The sequence below is a fragment of the Mus pahari genome, chromosome 14, assembly GCF_900095145.1.
Source record: "Mus pahari chromosome 14, PAHARI_EIJ_v1.1, whole genome shotgun sequence".
Taxonomy (NCBI): domain Eukaryota; kingdom Metazoa; phylum Chordata; class Mammalia; order Rodentia; family Muridae; genus Mus; species Mus pahari.
This window is the reverse complement of record NC_034603.1, coordinates 22,149,847-22,165,556: the sequence shown is the minus strand read 5'-3', so window position 1 is coordinate 22,165,556 and position 15,710 is coordinate 22,149,847. Positions and strand designations below refer to the sequence as shown.

General features: G+C 50.4%; 1 protein-coding gene across 3 annotated transcripts in view; it reads right to left on the bottom strand.

The window, feature by feature from the left end:
* Positions 1-324: 324 nt before the first annotated feature.
* P4ha2 (prolyl 4-hydroxylase subunit alpha 2) overlaps positions 325-15,710 on the bottom strand; it is a 30,524-nt gene continuing 15,138 nt past the window's right edge. For 2 of the 3 annotated variants that reach the window (XM_021212172.1, XM_029546039.1), the window contains 10 exons: positions 14,206-14,445; positions 12,598-12,791; positions 11,710-11,886; positions 6,898-6,968; positions 6,594-6,693; positions 5,784-5,837; positions 5,189-5,254; positions 2,888-2,956; positions 2,420-2,516; positions 325-807 (listed from right to left, as the gene is read on the bottom strand). In XM_021212172.1, coding sequence (XP_021067831.1) covers positions 737-807; positions 2,420-2,516; positions 2,888-2,956; positions 5,189-5,254; positions 5,784-5,837; positions 6,594-6,693; positions 6,898-6,968; positions 11,710-11,886; positions 12,598-12,791; positions 14,206-14,445 — 1,139 coding nt within the window. In that variant the 3' untranslated portion in view covers positions 325-736. Of the gene's footprint in view, positions 808-2,419; positions 2,517-2,887; positions 2,957-5,188; positions 5,255-5,302; positions 5,363-5,783; positions 5,838-6,593; positions 6,694-6,897; positions 6,969-11,709; positions 11,887-12,597; positions 12,792-14,205; positions 14,446-15,710 lie in introns of all 3 variants that reach the window. The other variant, XM_021212173.1, reaches the window with a different exon arrangement.

The following is a 15,710-nucleotide window of genomic DNA, read 5'->3' as shown; positions in this document are numbered from 1 at the left end:
GGCCATCCACTTCTGCCATTTTCCTCTGTGAGCCTCCACCTTATTTTTTGGAACAGTGTCTCTCACTGAGCCTGGAGCTTGCTGATGTGGCTAGACTACCTGCTCAGCAGGCCCCGGGGATGCTTGCCTCTGCCACCCTAGCACTGAGATTATAGGGAGGCACTGTCAGGCCCCAAGTTGTATGTACTTGCTGGATATCAGAATTCAGGTCCAAGTTCGTGTGGCAGGCATTTTAAGCCATGCCGGGCCCAGTTCCTGGAAACAATACCAAACAATACAAACAATACCATACAAGAATAACAACAAAACCAAAACACTCCAAAATAAGGCTTCCGGCAGGAACATTTTTATTTTTTTGGTTAAAGCCACAACAAATAGAAATGTCATAAAAAACACACATGTAAACAGCATCAGAACTTTGGTTTCATTGAAACATCTTCCACCTGAAATATCTGAGGTACGAGGGCACCGTGCCGGGTGTCTGGCCGGGTGTCTGGCTCTGCAGCAGCCATGCCAAGACCACCCCAGGAGCCAGGGCAGGCGTAGGCTGGTCCGAGTCTGGGGCCCAGTCGCCCAGGACTCGACTCGGCTCAGGATAAACTCTCTCAATTCAGACAAACCCTGGCTCCTCCAATGACCTGCCTGACAGGAGCGGGGACATACAAAGGAAGCTGTCACACTGAACTTGCGGATGACTTGGACTGTGGGCCAGGGAGGGGCGGAGCAGAAAAGGACGTCAATCAACTTCCGTTGTTCCACAAGGCCTCAAGAACTCCTGTCCTCGCTCATGGAACCACTTATTGGAGACTGTGAACAGAAAGCAAGAACGCGATGATCCTACCTATCAGTTCAGCAAGCAGCCAAAATGAATGCTTCCTCCATGATGACCACTGCCCTGTGCCCTGTGCCCTGTGGGTAACACTCCAGTGCCACACGGCCTCAGGCTTCAAGCTGCTCACGGGCTGTTGTAAATACATGAGCACACAGATAATGATGCAGAAGCCGACCAGAGTCAGTGGGTGTTACCATGGGAACAAAGCCAAAGGGCATCTCATGATGTTAGGGAGGAGCAGTACTGAAACAGAACAGGAAGCCAAACAGAAGTTATCTCGGGAAGAAGGCGGGCATACCATACGGCTGCTACTTCAAGTGGAGTAGACACAGAAAGTGAGCTGAGAAAGTCTCCAAAGGCAGGAGTTGCTCTGAAAAGTGTGAAGGACCTCAAATAGCTGGGACAGAGACAAGCAGAAACTGAGAGGTGAGGGACAGGAACCTGTCACACTGAGCAGGGTTTGGCCATGAGCCTCAGGCCCTGTGAGCCACAGACAGAATCTTAGTTCTGTGGGCACCCCAGCTGAAACACTGTCCCTGCCATGTCACAGGCATGGACCATGACTGTTCCTCAAACGTGGGCTCTCTCAAGGGAAACAAAAGTAACACAGAGCAGATGACATAGCTCCTGTTATGAGCTCCGTCTGAGCTTAAACACCAGAGCCCATGTCATGGAAGGAGGGAAACCACTGTTTCAAATTGTCCTCTGCCCCTCACACATGCGCCATGGCACTTGTACATACATACACATACACACACTAACACACGCACACACAATTTTTTAAAAGTAATGCACTACTAAAGACAGATTTCAAAATACAGTTTAATTCCTGGGCTTAACTAAACAAACTATCTAGAAGACTTATGACTAATAACATATATAGTGAAATGATAAACTTTAGTTCAAATTAACTCGCAGTGCTCACGTGTGGCCCATCTGTGATACGCTTTCGACACATAGTAGATTAGACTTACACTGGTCTTTCTCCTCCCGAATCGGCAACCACCACATTTTCATTTGTTTATTTTACCTTTTCTGTGAGCCAATCACTATTTATCGCCCAAACTCCAAGAGTTGTAAACGCATGCGGTCCCTTCCTGTCACACTCTAGGCCATTTCTAGTTCTCCATAGCAACTTAAAGGATAAGGCTAACATTCATCTTCTCTGGTCTGGTCCCAGCCTCCAGTCTCACCTCTTGGCTCCAGGCTCACCTCAGACCTGTCCTCCTTCAGGTGACAAGGACAGTCTGTCTCCTACCCTGTTACCTAAGATGCTGGTTGTAGCCACAAGAGTCTTCCTTGCCTTGGACAGACACACCCTCTCGTCTGTGCTCCCAGCTCTCTCTATGCTCCCCTAAAACCCTTACCAGAGACCACACTAGACCTATGGTGCTCATTCAGCCCAGGATTCCTCAGCTCTCTGAGCATCTCGGAGCAGCCAGCTTCGGGAACTGCTGAGCCCCAGAGAAAACCTTTTGTGATGTATGGAACTGAACGCAGTTAGCAGCAGTCTCCGCTTCTGCGCCTAAGGCCAACCATCAAATGCCAGTTTGAGGTACCATCCACACTACCCCTCAAGCCACTCACCCCACTTGCAGCCCACAAGCACAGGGCAGGCTGCATGTCTCGTCCGATAATCGCCTTCCCCACTTCGAAGAAGGTTGTACCAGAATACAGCCGTGCCCTGGGAAAGAGATGAGCTATCAGAGCACACCCTAAAAATCAGTCACAAGGACATGCTCCAAGAAGAATCTAGAGCCCCCACCCCACCCCTTGGCAGAAATGTCCCTCCTTTCCGGTGTTTTGGAAATGGGGCTCTGGGACTCTGGAAACAGTTCCTAAAAGTTACCTATCCCTCAAACAAAAGGAAGTTTCGAAACTACCTGCCCTGAAGGGTCTTCCTTACCGTCCCTTATCCCTGGGTAGAAGTTGGGACAATTCAGGATGCAGGTGGGAAGGAATTAAGGTACATCACATTAATAGTCAACAGCACTGGGGGACAGGGACAAGGTCTGAGGCCTGCGTCAATGTGTGACCCTGAAGAGTCACACTTACCTTCTTGGGCCAAATAGCTGCTCCCAAGTCGGGGAAGACGGTGGCACCACCAGCTTCGACATCGCTCATCTGGGAACATAAGGCAAAGAGTTTGGCCCCTCTGGTCAAGGATGGCAGGTAACCCTGAGGGGTTGCGCCTGGAGGCTCTGCTCTATGGCCTATCCTCAGCTAAGAGAGACTTCCCACAGGCCACTGAATCTGTGGGGTTCATCAGGACAGTCTCTATGACTGGATGTCCAAGAGCTGAAGGCCTCAGAAGTCCCACAGACAGGCTGTCCTTGAATGGGAACAATCCAAGCCTATTTAAAAAATGACTATCTTCGTCTAGAGAGACAGCTTAGCAGTTAAGAGAGTTTGCTGCTATTACACACAACCCAGTGTAAGAGGAGGCTCACAACCATCCATAACTCCAATACCAAGGGATCTGATGTCCTCTTCTGGCCTGTGGGCACCATGCATGCACATGGTACAATATATATGTGTGTATATATATATATATATATATATATATATATATATATATATATATATACACACACACACACATACATATATGCAGGCAAACCCTCATACGATATAAATACATCTCAAAAAGAAAGAAACTAAGGAAGGGAGGGAGAGAGAGAGAGAGAGAGAGAGAGAGAGAGAGAGAGAGAGAGAATGTCCACCTTGACCCCATCTTGAACCCTCACCCGGCCTGGGCCTTGCCTAAGCTACTGTGCTTAGCACACTGCTCTGGGCAGGAGCTCCCCATGGCTTCCAACCTCAGGAGTGTCCCTTTCTCTGTGTGGCTGTTTTTCTGGCTCTAGCTGCTCTCATCAGACTTTCACCTTCCCAGAATGCCACTCAGTGCCTCTCCTGTGGTACTAAATTACATTTTTACTTGAAGTGGGTTTTGTTTTGTTTTTGGTTTGTTTTAGTTTTTTGTTTTGTTTGGTTATACAATAATAAAAATGGCCTATAAGGTAATAAAAATTAGTGCTAAGAAAAAAAAGGGGGAACCCCTAGAGCTAAGAAATTCCCCACACACCAGTCTGATGGAAGAGGCAGGCACTCAGCGGGCTCGCGGTAAGAAAGATGAAAACACCCAGTGGCTTCCCCGGTGCTGGGCACCGGGGTTCCAATCCAGAGTCTCCACCTCCCTCTCCAGATACGCTGACCTTTGTCCACTTCCCAACACCTCAGACATTTTCTCTTCCAGGCCCTGACACTCTCCTCTTTGCCAAAAAAGCAAATATGCTCCACAAATTTCCACTCGACTTTCAAGTCATAACTGACATGTTATTTCCTAAATGAGGCCTTTACTAAATCCCATGCCTGGGCAAATTGGGCAGTGTTTGTCTCCATGGTAACCAAGTAACACTCTCTCCCATGCTCCTAGTGAGCCTCCTGTATCGGATCTCAGATGTCGCAGGGGAGACCACATAGGACCTTCTCAGCAGTGTGTGTGCAGGGCAGACCTCCAGCACATAATTAAAACGTAAAGAGGAGTAAGTAAGCTCCCTTTCTAAACCCCTTGACTAGGCTTCCTTAGACTAAGCTACCCCAGCCGGGAGAGGGAAGCAGAAGCCTACAGACGGGCTGGGTAGCGGGAGGGAAGATGGCCAACCACACTCGGAGGAAACAGAGGCCATTATCTTTTAAAAGCCCCCTCCCTGCTTCCTGTGCCACCAGGACAGAGCCCACCAGGGCTCTCATCCCCAAAGCTCAGCGTAGAACTGTGTCCATCAAAGGGAAGCAGAAGCGGCCACCACACAGACATCTGTTAAGGAGAGCGGGGCTCAGAGCATCAGCCAGTGAAAAGCACAGATGGTTCCAGGCATCCACTTTGATGCGGTTCATGTGGGCTCAGAAAGCAGGGTGGGGGTGGGGAAGGGACTCTGGAAATACTCTTTAATAGAAACAGAGTTTCCATTTTACGAGGTGAGAAGAGCTAGGGTAACAGATGGTAAATGGTCCACATTAGGGATGGATTTAACAAATATCACCAGAGCACACCAGAAAATTGTTACGATGGTAATTTTTATGTTATGTATATTTTTACCACAGCTAAAAATAATAATAATAATAATAATAATAATAATAATAATAATAATAATATTGGGGGTGGGGAGCCAGGGAATAGGAGAAAGGCAAGCACACTGGTGAGGACAAAAGCCAACCCTCTCTACTCTAGGCAAGAAGGGCACCGAGGATCCACTAAGCAGCGGCTGATGCTATGAGCCCTGATGGGGGTGGGATACGGAGCCTGGTGGCCCCGGGGTCTCCACGGGGCCCATCAGGTACGTGCATCATACTCACATAGTTTAGAAACGTGGCCACACGGTTCCCAGTCCCTAAACGCTTGAAAGCATCTTGCTCATCGCTCTATAAAATTAAGTGAGAGTGAACAAAACCGCCCAGCCCAGTACTTACATAGTTAAGAAACGTCGCTAACCTATTGCCCTCCGTTTTGAGGCCGCTGTCAAAGGGTCGCTGCAACAGACAACAACTTTTATCCAAGTTTCCAACTAACTTACCCGCCCCCCAAAGGACTGGGACCAAAAGGGTCAGGGGGAGGTGGCAAGTATGCCTTCCCTTGAAAAGCCACGGATGGGACAGGGTGACATAGGGAACCCCAGTCAGAATACAACAACAGGGTTGGGGGACAGGCAAGAAAACCCTTCACAGGGTCCTAATGAGGTCCTTGGCTTTATTATCAAGCAGAACCACCTGCACGGCAATTGGACACAGCCAGGCTCCACCGGGCTCTGCAGTTGCTTTATCAGCAGCATAGAGTTTCCCCTTTCACTAGGTAGGTGGAGGATGGATGCCGTGAGAGCTGTAATGTTTCTAGAGGCTCTAACCTTGTCAAACCAGCCAGAGAGGAGCCCTCCAAAGACGATGGGAGACTTACCCTCGAGAAGTCAAAGTGTGGCTCGTACTGTCCCCCCATTCCGTAGTTTGCAACCTGGAGAGGGATTACAGTGTTGCATTGGCCATCAGTCTGAACAGCCCTGCGGCAGCCCAACCCCAGGGATGCCATCTCTCTAGGCCTAAGCACAACCCCCATGCTTTGTGTGTGTGTGTGTGTGTGTGTGTGTGTGTGTGTGTGTGTGTGTGTACTTTATGTTTGTGGTGTATGGATATGGTGGTGTGTGCATGCAGGGGCCAGAGAAGGATGTCGTGTGTTCACTTTATCATGCTCCACCTGGTTCCCTTGAGACAATGAACCTGAAGGTAAGCTGACATCCAGCAAGCCTCCTATCCGTGTTCTCCGTGGCAGCTGGGGTGACAGTAAAATGCGTAGCCACACTCAGCTTTTTGTGTGGATGCTGCGAATATGAACTCAAGGCTCATATGAGCAGACATTTGTTCCCCTGTTGGTGGTACTGTGTAGGGAGGCTGGAATCTGGAACCTGGCTAGCATAAGTAGGTCATGAAGGTTATATCTACTGTTGGCTCTGGCCAGGCCTCTGGTTTCTGAATTGGCAAGATGTGAACAAACTATGTTGCAAGCTCCCACTGCCAAGCCTCCCCATAATGGACTGAAACTGAGCCGAAGCACATCTCCCCTCTGTCAGTTGGCTTCTGTCAGGTCCTTTAATTAGGAAAATAACTAATGGAGAGGGTGAGCCTTCTCTCACAGCCTGAGCACCTTGGGAAACCACCTCACCCAACATAACCCCTCCCTCCCAAGTCCTCCAGCCCCAGGGGACCAACCCACCTGCAATAGCTCTGCCGTCTTCACCGTTAGCCCGGTGATATGCTGCATCCGCCGGTTGACTCGGGCCACGACAGGGTCATCATCCTCCTCCAGCCAGGAGCTGGGCAAAGATGAAGGACACAGACAGGCTCAGATGGTGTCCTCTGAGACCAGTCAAGGCCAGCACTCATGGGCAACAGGGTAAATGCCACAGAGAGTGAGGCGGAGCAGCAGGCTGGATAAGGTGGCATCAGCATGCTCTTGCATCCTATGGGAAGCTCCAGGGTTGGGCTTGACCAGCTACCCCACCCCATGCACCGCTCACCTTTTGGAAACTCTGTAGCTGGCAACGGTGAGGACACCTGTCTTGGGGTCACGCACAGTGGCTCGTGCAAGCTGAAAGGGAGAAAGAGAGGACAGAGTTATCCTTCTTGGTGGTGTTGTTTTCCCAGAGGACACCGAGGCCACAGCTGCAGAGAATGACTCTAGCCAAGGTCCCATGATGCTACAGTCTCGTCTCCACTTTCCTCTGTGTGCTGAGGCCTGGCCACACCCTCCTTGCTCACTACCCGCCCCCACCTATCAGGTCTATGCTGCCAGCACTGTTGTGCCTATGAGTTCTGCTTGCTTCATGCATTTATCTTCCCTGAACAAGGCCTTCCTTGACAGGCCCACACCACAGTCTGGGCTATGATGGATTCCACAACACTCAGACTGGGCCATCTCTCCTCTTGACTTGGTCAAGTTTTCCCACCCTTCTGCCAAGAAGCTATCCAAATACTGTCTGCTGTGCCTCCTGCCCTGCTGGGCTCCCACTGCTCAGCAAGGAGACAGTTTCCAGTCCCTTGGGGCCCTCCCATAGTCAACAAAGAAAACAGCAGGAATCTGAAGTATGTGGATGCAGAAGCCGCCCATTATGGGCAAACACACACACACACACACACACACACACGCACACACACACACACACACATACACACACACACACACACACACACATGCACACACACACACACACCCTCCCTTTACCTTAGCTCCCAGTCTCCCTATAAAGGCTTAGCAAGTACTGCCAACAGGGACAGCAAGGATACAGTTATCTTATCTGTGGTGTGGACTGTCCTAGTGGGCTCACATGATGTGGGCCTGGTAAGGAAGACATGTCCAGACAGAAGTACAGATGAACCAAATAGAATATTGCTGACTCTTGCTTTTAATAACTATTTGATTGGTGTCTACTGTGTGCCAGGTGCTAAGCTGGGTGACCGAGACATGACGTCTGCCATCAAATAACTTGGTCACGTGGAGACAGTAGAAAACTGGCCAGGCAATTGTAGCATACTACTAAAAGCTCACGGGTGAGCTGTAACGTCCTGTGGGAGAGCAGCCAAAGGGTTGCAGTGGATGGGTACTATGGAGAGCCAGGCTGATCCAAGTCATTATTCTCTGAGGCCCTCATGTGTGCAAGGAATGTCTGAATCTTGGTGGGTTTAGTAACGGCCTGGGACCAACCAGGGCCTTGAGGAGCTGAAGCTTTGGATCCTAAGAACCAAACCCTTCCCACCCTAGGGGCCTATAGTTGTCAGTCCCAAAGTTGTGTGCTTCTCTCTGGTGCCCTGTATTCCCCTTGTGCAACACTGCCTGATTAGCCTCCTGCTGACTTTGTCCTACTGTAGGATAGCTTTTCCGTGGCACTGTCTCACTTATACCCTGGAAACAGTATACATGATGCTGAACTTCTTTAAAAGCTTGTGTGACGTAAGGCATATCTTATTCGAGACCTCCTGAGCCCACAAGTTCTATCTTCTTTATCTCTGATCCCTTGGCCCTTCCTCCTTGGGACCCCGCCCCTCTGCCGGTCCAGGTTAGGGTACCAGGCACCTGGGGTCCTGTACATTATAGCAGCAGGGAAGGCCGGGGATGAAAGGGCGCTGGCCACAGGCTGAGGCTCCAGGATGTAGTGAGCTAAGGACAGGCTGAGGGGAAACAGAGACGGGGTCTGCTGCCATCTTATGGTCAACCTGAAATAGGGACAGTCTTATGCAAGGGAGAGACGGGCGGTTAAAATGTCAGGACTATTGTGCCACCTTATGGAGAGCTGACAAAGGAGAGACCAGAATGGGGGAAAAACTAACATAATGTTGGAACAAGGGTCAGGGTAAGAGATGGCAGTGACCTGGAACAGGAGGTGACAAGAGAGATGGAGAAGAGGAGCCATAACGGAAATGTGGTAAGGAAGTAAATTGACCCATCTGGTCACTTTGCGTCATAACATTTTAATGTGAAGATGGTAGCCAGCATACCCAGCAAAGACGGATGCTCCAGGCTATGGTCCTTCTCTGAGCCTAGTGGATGGCCATCCCTGCCTGGTGACATCCATCGCCACTACACAGGGCAAACATTGGAGCCTCAGCATTGGCCTGGTGCCCGAAAAAGACTTTGGGCAGCTGTGTTCTGCCCTGGGGACAGACGGGGCTATTTTGAAAGCAGACTGGGGACTCACAGACAGCTGCCAGGCATTCTCCACAAGCCAAGCTAAGCTCATTGGCCCCACTTCAAAGCCAGAATAGCATCTGTCCGTCCTAACCTCCGGAAAGAAAAGGTCATGAGTGATGGCCAATGTGTACGCTCATCACACAGCTCCTGTTCAAAACACAACTGTCCCAATGCCAGCCACCTTCCCGATTCATGCTTCTCATGTCTGCACGTGCGCACAGAGGGATGTTCAATGTCTGAGACTAAGGCAGGAAAGGAATCTCTGGAGATTCCAGCTTGACAGTGCCTCTCTCGGTTAGAGACCAGAAACCTAGTTCTCTTTTCTAGAGGGCTTTGTAACTGACCCAGGAAGAGAGATGAGTCCTGGTTACAGTTGTCTATACACATTGACTAGACTGACTCTCGGCGACATCTGCGATATCAGCAACAGACCCTGTCTCCAGATGTGCCAGGTCTTCAAACCAAGGCTGCCCTAAGGTTCTGGGGGCTACTACAGGAACCTATCTTAGGTCTGTCCATGAGTAGAAGCTCCCGGCCACCTCAGCCACTACAATTCTACTACACACAAAGACCAGAGGAGCCAGCTAACTCCTCCCTCCCCGTGACCTGTGATGGGAGAACATTGGGGAAAATGGCAGCCCACCGTTCTCTTCAGAAGAGATTAAATGGGATCAAATCATCTATGGGCCAGGAATCCAAGAATAATTGTATTAACCTGACATATATACAAAACCAACAGTCAATGGCGAACATGGCAGAAATACCAGTTGGATTTCCAGGATACTCAGAAACAAGACAAGGATGTCCCCTGCAAAAATGTCATAGAAGTTCCAGGCAGCTCAATAAGATACTCAAGGTAAAGGAGATGTATTAGGAAGGCAAAGTATCTTCCTTGCTTGCAAATGACATTCCTACTGAGATAACCCAAGAAAGTCAGCCCAAAAAAGGACTAACTTCTACCGCCTCTGATCCACGCAGGCCAGCTTTCTCCATTTTCTCAGGGGAAAATGAAGATGAGCTGGAGTCTTTGCGACGGACAACAGTTCAGAAACATACAATGCTGGAGGCAGGTCCTGCCACACCAAGCTCAATAAACACCAGTTATTGCTGTGAGGTACACTTCAAACCCAATAGTTAGGCATAGTGGGCTAGAAGCATGGAACAGCTGAAGGAGGGCTTGCTTAACACATGAGGCCCTGGGTTTGATTGCCTGCATTGTAGAAAATGGTATAATATCATACTTCTGTAGTTCTGTAATTCTAGCCCTTGGGAGGTGGAGGCAGAAGGATCAGAAGTTCAAGATTATCCACATATCCAGATAGATAGATAGATAGATAGATAGATAGATAGATAGATAGATAGTCATACAGACAGACAGAAGCCTGAATTACATAAGACCCTACATTAAAAGAAGAAATATGCACGGGCTGGAGAGATGGCTCAGAGGTGAAGAGCACTGAGCGCTCTTCTAGAGGTCCTGAGTTCAATTCCCAGCAACCACATGGTGACTCACAACCATCTGTAATGGGATCCGATTCCCTCTTCTGGTGTGTCTGAAGTCAGCTACAGTGTACTCATATACATTCATTAAATAAATGTAACTAATTTAGCATATAATAGTAAACTAATATAACAATGTAAACAGTTAAAATACTCCCAAGAAGAAAATTCACAAAACAAACCAAGGACTACTATGCTTAGTAAAAAATGTATAAAGTATGTTTGAACTGAAAACATAAATATATGAATAAGTGGAGAAGATGATGGAAGATGATGGAGGGATATCCAGATTGTATGGACGTACATCCTCCAAGTCAGACAGGGCACTGCAGCTGTCACTGCTCACTGCAGCCCTCCCGCTCATTGCAGCCCTCCCCCTCACTGCAGCCATCCTCCATCACCCTCACTGCAGCCCTCCCTCTCACTGCAGCCCTCCCTCATCACCCCTCATTGCAGTCCTCCCCCTCACTGCAGCCCTCCCTCATCACCCCTCACTGCAGCCCTCCCTCTCACTGCAGCCCTCCCCATCACCCCTCACTGCAGCCCTCCCCCATCACCCCTTACTGCAGCCCTTCCCCATCACCCCTCACTGCAGCCCTCCCCCATCACCCCTCACTGCAACCCTCCTCCATCACCCCTCACTGCAGCCCTCCCCCATCATCCCTCACTGCAACCCTCCTCCATCACCCCTCACTGCAGCCCTCCCCATTACCCCTCACTGCAGCCCTCCCCCTCACTGCAGCCCTCCCCATCACTCCTCACTGTAGCCCTCCCCCATCACCCCTCACTGCAGCCCTCCCCTCACTACAGCCCTCCCCCCTCATTGCAGCCCTGAGGTCCCACTTTTCTAGAACTATGCATTTCCCCAAAGAACAACCCATACGCCAGCCCTTCAACCAGGTGACTTGGCACTTGTTACTGAGATGCCCTGCTCCCAACATGACGCTATCATAGCTTATGTCTGTCCCTCCTGTGTCCCAACTTTTCCTTCCCTAGTAGGCCACGAACCTTCAAGGCTAAGTCTGCAGCATGTCAATGAGCTATTGGTGAGAGTGGGGAACAGACCAACCTCTCCGTAGAGGTAGCAAGAGGGACTGCACCCCACCCTATCCAGTGCCCCAGCAGGACCCTCAGAGACACCTACTTTGGGCTTAGCAATCTCCTTGATCCTTTCGATTTCTTCGTCGGACATCACGTCATAGTACCTGACGATGTGTGGGCTGTCCCACTCGTCTTCCTCTTTGAAGGGGGCGATGAGGAGCTGTGGCACTCTGTCTCCATGGTGGTACCTACAGAAAAGCTTCTTCTGCCTGCGGGGTGTCTGGGGAGCACAGAGCACAGGGCCTGAGCAGACGGAGCCCTTCCTCTCGCTCCCAGCCCGGCTGTCTGCACGCACCGGTCTCACCCTCCGGGACCAAGACTGTCGTCAGCTTCACCACAGAAGAAAACCAAAGTGGGAAGTGACCTCACCCAAGTCACACAGCTCCCCCTTCCCTCGGAAGATCACCTCGTCTCCACAGCCCTGTGGCAGAGGGCCCTCCTTTCCATGGAGGTCTGAAGCACTATTGGTGGGGAGCTGCCTTTCCACACAGAAACTATTGAGAGCCAGCCAGGGGTCCAGGAAAGGTGACAGCCTCCCTCATGCGGAGCTGTGACCCTATGGCTCTCAAAACAAACCCCAGCAAGTACTGCCTTTGTTTACCACTGCATCTTACACGTCATGTACACCACAACTACTCTTGGGGATCTGAGGCACATCCACACCCATCGTTTTCTTCAAACCAACGAGTCAAATGATAGCTAGGCACACTGGGGTGAGCGGGATGCACAATAATGCCTTGCCGGATGGTACTCCTCCCCATAGCACCAAGGAGACAATCTCTTGACCTGCGCATCAGAGAATGCCCACCCTGAAGCCTCAGCAGATGTGGAGAAAAATACAAATAGGCAGAGGAACTTTCCACGCTGCCTGCCCAGAGCCTGCACTCAGATCCCCAGCCTGACCCACCACCAGACCCTTCCCAGGTCTCACCAGTTTGACACCCTCCCCTCGACACAGGCTCTCGTACACATCCCTCTCAGGCAGGTAGTCCGTGGGCCTCTCGTACAAGTTTTCCTGGGTTGCCAGTCCGGTGTCTGTCTGATTTGATGGTGATTTCCCTCTTTCTTCCTCTAACAACCGCTCAAAGTAGCGCAGATTCCCTCCAGCTCGTTCGTGGCTCGGGTCTGGGAAAGGTGAAAGGTGGGGACAAGGAAACCACAGACATCTGTGAGGTCATCCACAGAAACTGGTCTGCGAGCTGCTTCTCACACATGGTACCCTACGCTCTGCTGGCTGCAGCACCTGACCAGGGCCGAAGAGCCAACAGCTCCTTCACTTTGTCCAGTGATGAGGGAGATGTGTCACAGAAGCAGAGCATGTTTAGACAGTAACTGGGGACGGGGGAAGGGGGGAGGAGAGAATTACTTCTCAGGCCTCCTGGAGGCCCCTCAAGTTCTGAGTTCTGCTCCTCCCTGTAATTAACTGTAGCTATCTAAAGCCATTCCCCTCAGACGTACCCTGGTCTATAAACCATATCACACACTGGCTACAGCTAGGGGACAAGCTGAGATACTGGTGAAAGAGAAGGGCTGCGAGGCAGGCCAGATGGCTCGGCAGGTGAAGCCCGACAACCTGAGTTCTATCCCCAGGACCCACACACTGTGAAAAGAAAGAACCAAGTCCCTAGAGTTGTACCACTGTGACACTAACACCCCCACCTACCTGCACAATTAGTTAATTAAATATCACCATAACTCTTTATTTAAAAATGGAAGAGTCACAGCCTCTGGTGGACATCACAATATCTGAAGCCACCACCACAGCAGGATTTCTGTGTCACTCTCCAGACAAGTCTGAATGAGTCCCAGAGATGTTCAGTGACATAAGGTGAGACCACACAGGAGAAGAATCAGGATGTCCTGACCCCCGGTCCCAGCCCCTTACTAAGTCACTTGATGGGATCAAGTTGGTCTTGCAGGATGCTCACATGCGAGCTGACCTCACACTTGGGCCCCTGGAAAGCAGTGGCAAAGCCAAGGCCTCGCTGCTCCATGAAACTCCAGGTGACAACAACATTCCCAAGTATTAGTAAGAGGTGCAACTAGTGAGCTGTAAAATCTCAGCTTTGGGCCTTGCTCTGTCCCTCATCACAAGACATACAAAGTACACATGGCACGGTAAGTCCTACTTCAGACCTCAGGTCACTGAGAGCTGGAATCGCTGTCGCTGTAGCAATCCAAAAGTAGTACAGCTTGCTTCTCAAGCTATGATTAACACAGTGAAGGATCCACCCTGCATAGCGGTACAAGCACCACACTAGGTCCTTATTTTTAAAAGTGCCATGGCATGCACATATGTGCACATGCACTCGCACACGCATGCCCATGAACATGCATGCACATGAACTACACACATGTATACACAAGGATGTCAGAGGCATCTAATATGAGGAATGTGTATAAGAAGCTACTCGGTGATTAAAAATCATTTAAGACAATCGTCACGGGGCCAGGTAACAAACAATCTGATTCAGTTACAAGAGATGATCAAGCAGGAGTGTCAAGTTCCCTTGCTACCCCCAGCCCCTAACCTCCTTACCAAGAGAGAGCAGGCGGCGGGTGAGTTCCACGGCACGGTGCAGATCACCCAGTTGGAAGACAGCATAGCTCAGGTAGTCCAGCACCAGGGACTTGGTCACGGTGGCCTCCTCCCCAGCATCGAGCTGCTTCAGCACCTGCTCCATCCACAGCACAGTATGGTAATAGTCTCCTTCATTGTAAGCTGAGCGGCCCAGCCCAAAGCAGTCGTCCACACTCAGCATGGCCTGGTACTTTGTGCCTGAAGTGGAAAGACAACAGTCAGGTTCTGAAACGATGCTGGCTGAAGAAGAGAGATGCTCACTTTAGAAGAAGCCTGGGAGCTGGGTGTGGTGGCGCACGCCTTTAATCCTAGCACTTGGGAGGCAAAGGCAGGCAGATTTCTGAGTTTGAGGCCAGCCTGGTCTACAGAGTGAGTTCCAGGACAGCCAGGACTACACAGAGAAACCCTGTCTTGAAAAACCAAAAAAAAAGTAAAGAAAAAGCCTGGGCCACTGAAAGAGGGACACGATCCAAGCAGAACGCCACCTGGATTTCATGCCACGCACCATGAAATGTCATCGATACATACATAAACAGGTTGGCTTAGTTCAAGTTAGAGTTCACAATCTAAGGCTCAGACACCTTCTCTCATGTGGGAAGGGGCTTTGAGAGAGAGTCTAGAAATCCCGCCCTGAAGTCAATGGCATAGGTCCTGTGGGTCAACACAAAAGTAGATGCTTGGAAGGCAGCCAGCTCTGTAACTGTGAAAGTACAGAACATGGATGAATTCAGGTGACTTCAGAACTAAGGGTGAGGGCAGTGACTTGCAGGGAGAGTCTGAAGAAGGAATGAACAGAGAAGGTTCCAGACTGGACCTCAGGGGACACAGATGGAGTAGCATGAGCAGCAACCAAGAGGAAGAAGATACAGGGAATGGGGACAGGTGACAGACACCAATGGGGACAAAGAACAAAGGCTGCAGTCTGGCAGGGACTCTGGAGCATCAGCTCAGCGGGCCTTGTGACTAACAAGACATCCGCTGGGGAGAGTGACCACAGAGACAGTTCCAATCTGAGAAACAGTAACAGCTCTAGGGAGATGTGGAGCTTAAGAGAAGCTTGGGATGGTAAAAACTATATGTTTCTCAGAGACTAACAGATCCCACAGAACAAGGGGGTTAGGACCTCCCTGCAGACCACAGGAACATCCCTATTAAGTGCTATCAGGTGTGGCTGGCATGTTAGAATTGCTGGAACATCGCTCTCTTTGCCTAAGGGCCACAATGGGCATCTTCCCAGAGGGAATCCTGCTGCTCGGTGGCAGCTGCTGCAGAGACCGGGCTCTGTTCATCCTGGTGGCTCAGGATCGGGGGTAGGTTTCTCAGGGAACACAGGACAGAATGCCAAGAGAGTAAATACAAGATGGAATCACAGGCAGGCCAAGGATTAGGGGGCTTATGGGACCCCTTTACTCTCTCCACAAGTCTCTATGAATCTCCCCTGACTCTTTGGGCTCAGGAATCTA